The 3503-nt window shown below is 35.6% G+C and overlaps 1 protein-coding gene across 1 annotated transcript in view; it reads left to right on the forward strand.

Annotated features, from left to right (window-relative positions):
* LOC107636586 (wall-associated receptor kinase-like 20) overlaps positions 1–3503 on the forward strand; it is an 8945-nt gene that overhangs the window by 1561 nt on the left and 3881 nt on the right. Inside the window, exon 2 of the mRNA XM_016340085.2 lies at positions 328–387. Coding sequence (XP_016195571.2) covers positions 328–387 — 60 coding nt within the window. The remainder of the gene's footprint in view (positions 1–327; positions 388–3503) is intronic.

Consider the following 3503-nt stretch of genomic DNA (forward strand, 5'->3'; position numbering starts at 1 on the left):
TTAATTAATTTTTTATGTATATATATAATATAATCCTATATAAATATAAACTTCACAAAGTTGAATGTGGATCAATAATTTCCAAATCACATTCAAAATTATATTTACTGGCTAAGTTTACATAAGTTAGTTAGATGTACCTGCATGTAGATCGAAATCGTTATGATAAGTCAGTTGAAGGGTTGTTGCACATTGGTTGAATTTAGAGCAGTTGCTTATGCCGCTACAGTTCTGCGGCGATAATATAGTAGTTTTTTTATGTAGAAAAAGAAAAATCTTAGTTCCTAAATATCACTGATTTGACATTCATTTCGATTTTCCTCGTAGATACCAAGTGTCAGCATGGAAGAGGATGCAAGCTTCGTAAGAAATCCCCGCTTATTGGAGGTAATATAACTTCGTCACACAAAGATAATTTATTGTCATAATTAATTAATGATCATATTTTAGTTGCAACCCTCAGACACAATCAAGTTTATCGAATTTGGAGAATGCATGTGCTTCATTGCATTCATTTTCAGGCCAGATCAGTAAGGCTCATTTTTTATAATATAAAAATATTACTGGTATTTTTATTAGAAATGGATGTATTTGGTGTATTTACAAATTAGTACACGTATTAGTAGAATAGCTTTGACATGTGGAAGATGTATTGCCAACATGGGAAACGTGCTAAGTCAACACGTAGAGAGTGTGATGATATGTGTTCAGGTCTGATCGATTGGAAATATAATATGTGGGAGAGTGCTAGTCAATTTCTGGGGAGCGTGGTGACATGTGTCTGAATCTGATTGTTTGAAGATTCAACATGTGGGGGTGTGTTGAGGGTTCTCTCTAAATAAGGTAAAGTTCGATATCATTTCATTGCAAAGATGAGAGTTGTTTGATTGTATTTCTGGTGTGATGGATGGTACCACAAATTTGGTAGTATATGGTAAGATTATACGGAATACTCATGAGGGAGTGAGCTTTGTGTGTGAGAATCCGTTTTTGTTTGTAGTTCCATGCACCATGACGTTTATAGAGGTTCAGAACGGTTTTTGTCAAAACATGGAGAACAATATGTTTAAGAGAGTGAGCAATATTCTGTATCAGAATCCCATTATAGTTTGATGGTCTAATACAATTTGATATTATGCCGATTATTGATGAAGCAAATATGCAGAATATGTTCCATATTCACCGGCAGACTCAAGTGCAATCTGAATGTTGAGTTTGAAAATGTAGAATAAGATGGGATTCAACATGATTCAGATATAGAAGACGATAGAGTTGAAGTGTACGAAAGAATAATGAACAGTGATAGTGAAGAGGACTTCGAAGCTACATATGAAGCCGGCGATGAAGACGAGGATGGTGGTATGGGAGTGAGGCAACATTGGAGAATGTAGTGGTTTCTCCCGTAGCTAGTCAACCGATGGACGTTCCACATTTTATGCGTCACTTGGATCTTGACGTCATGCATACACCGGAATTCCCCGAATATGCAAACATAGCACATGATTACTAAATAATACATTTTTCTTAATCTATATTTTGGATGGATCAATGAGTGACGATTTTTATTTTGTGTAGGTATTTCTGATCCTGAGGATGGGGAGTTCAGGATCGGAATAAAATATAGTTCTAGAAAGTCTGTTGTCATAGCAATTAGAAGTTACACTATCTATAGAGGAGTCAACTACAATATTATTTAGTCCAAGCCACAGACGTTCTATGCAAAATGCAAGACGTATGGCGTGGGTGCAACCGGCTTATCCGAACCAACTTGATACAGAAAAAAATGTTGGGAGATATGAAGATACAACGTACGGTAGACACACGTGCACTATGGGAACGATTTCACAGGATCATTTTAAGTTGGACTCAGACACAGTTGTTGAGGCTATAAAACCATTGACGGTTGAGACTGACCCGTCCATAAAGGTTAAAAATATAATTGCGAAAATTCAGTCAAGGTGGTAGAATCTCATTACTCGTATAGCGTCTTTTACCATCAAATTTCACATCTCCAGTGAATTCAGATTTACGACACATAAGATTCCTGTTAGGTTAATATAACCAAAATATATTTATATATTAAATATAAGTTTAATTCAATTTTTTTTAACATTAATTTTCTTCTTCTGATGCTCTTTCCAAATTCCTCTCTTCCTTCCTCTCCAAAATTTATTGTGACTGAATGAATGAATTTTTTGGGAGAAGAGTTGAGTTCAATTTAAAGAGCTTCAATCCTGCGTTGTTTATTTTTGGAGGAGAGGGTGTTCTCTGTATGTCAATAGTTGCTCCAACACGCTCTTTCTGTGTTGAATAAGGTTTTGTAATTCTTCGAAAACGTGTGAGAATCTCTGTGAAAACTATATAGAATTTCTGCCCAGCACGCCTCCTATGTTGATATGGAGCCGCCATGTGTGCGTCGCAGTCTGCGAAAGCTAATGGCTATTTCTACACATCAGCTCTCCCCTCCTCGCGTGTTGTCTGAAAGCCTCCGTATCGACGAAGACCGCTGGCTCACTCTGACGGCTCTCTACTAATATGTTTTCCGCGTATTGATTTAACCTTCAATTTAGCAAAACACTCCTATTGTTAATATTAGACCAAATTAAAACACCATTAACTTTTTTATAAGAAAAATAATTTCTGTATAACTAATAATATTTAAATTAATGTATAATTAACACATTTATTATAATTATTTTATTTTATTATATTTTTACGAGAATAATAAAAAATGTATATAATAATTAACTAATAAAACATTCACACATCTAAAGAATCCAAATATATGCCGTTCAGATTAAAAAATGACATATCTAGAGGGTTCAGCTAAAGAGAACTAAGCATGAGTTTGATTAAGAGAAGATTAAATTAGTCATCTATAAATCTAGACAATATGGTCCAGCTAGAAAAATTAATTGTCAATCAAAACTTCGTAACCTGGTGCCCACACAATCACGTTCATAGTGCTCCCACATCAAAGCATTCATTAATTTTATCAAGAAGATCTAACAACAGAGATACAAGATACATATTAATGAGCAACTACCCCAACAATATGGGATGAAGCACGTGGAAGGTGTTAACTTCATCAATCATAATACATGTTACGATTACGTAGGGATGGTAAAACTCTTTGAGACGCGAAATTTTTGTGAAAACTACTTCAAATGAGAATTTAACTATGAAAAATTTTTTATGCAAAGATAGGAACGGAACTAAGGACAAAATTTTTCTGAGGCAGGCCCAGAGACCCGAGCGGGGATCTCCGTCCCGTTCCCGCTAATCCCCGAAACCCAAAACATATATATATAGAAACCCAAAATTTCTAATCTTCATTTAATTTACATAACCCTTCTTTAATTCAGAGATTCTTAACGTTGTCCATGCTCCATACTCCATCTAACCTCTCTGCAGCCATCCCCTCGCCATTTTCCCTTCTCACTGTATCGTCACACCTCATCGTGCTATCACCCTCACCGCGTCATGCTCTCTATTTGCGGCAT

The sequence above is a fragment of the Arachis ipaensis genome, chromosome B04 (assembly GCF_000816755.2).
Source record: "Arachis ipaensis cultivar K30076 chromosome B04, Araip1.1, whole genome shotgun sequence".
In the NCBI taxonomy this organism is placed as follows: Eukaryota; Viridiplantae; Streptophyta; class Magnoliopsida; order Fabales; family Fabaceae; genus Arachis; species Arachis ipaensis.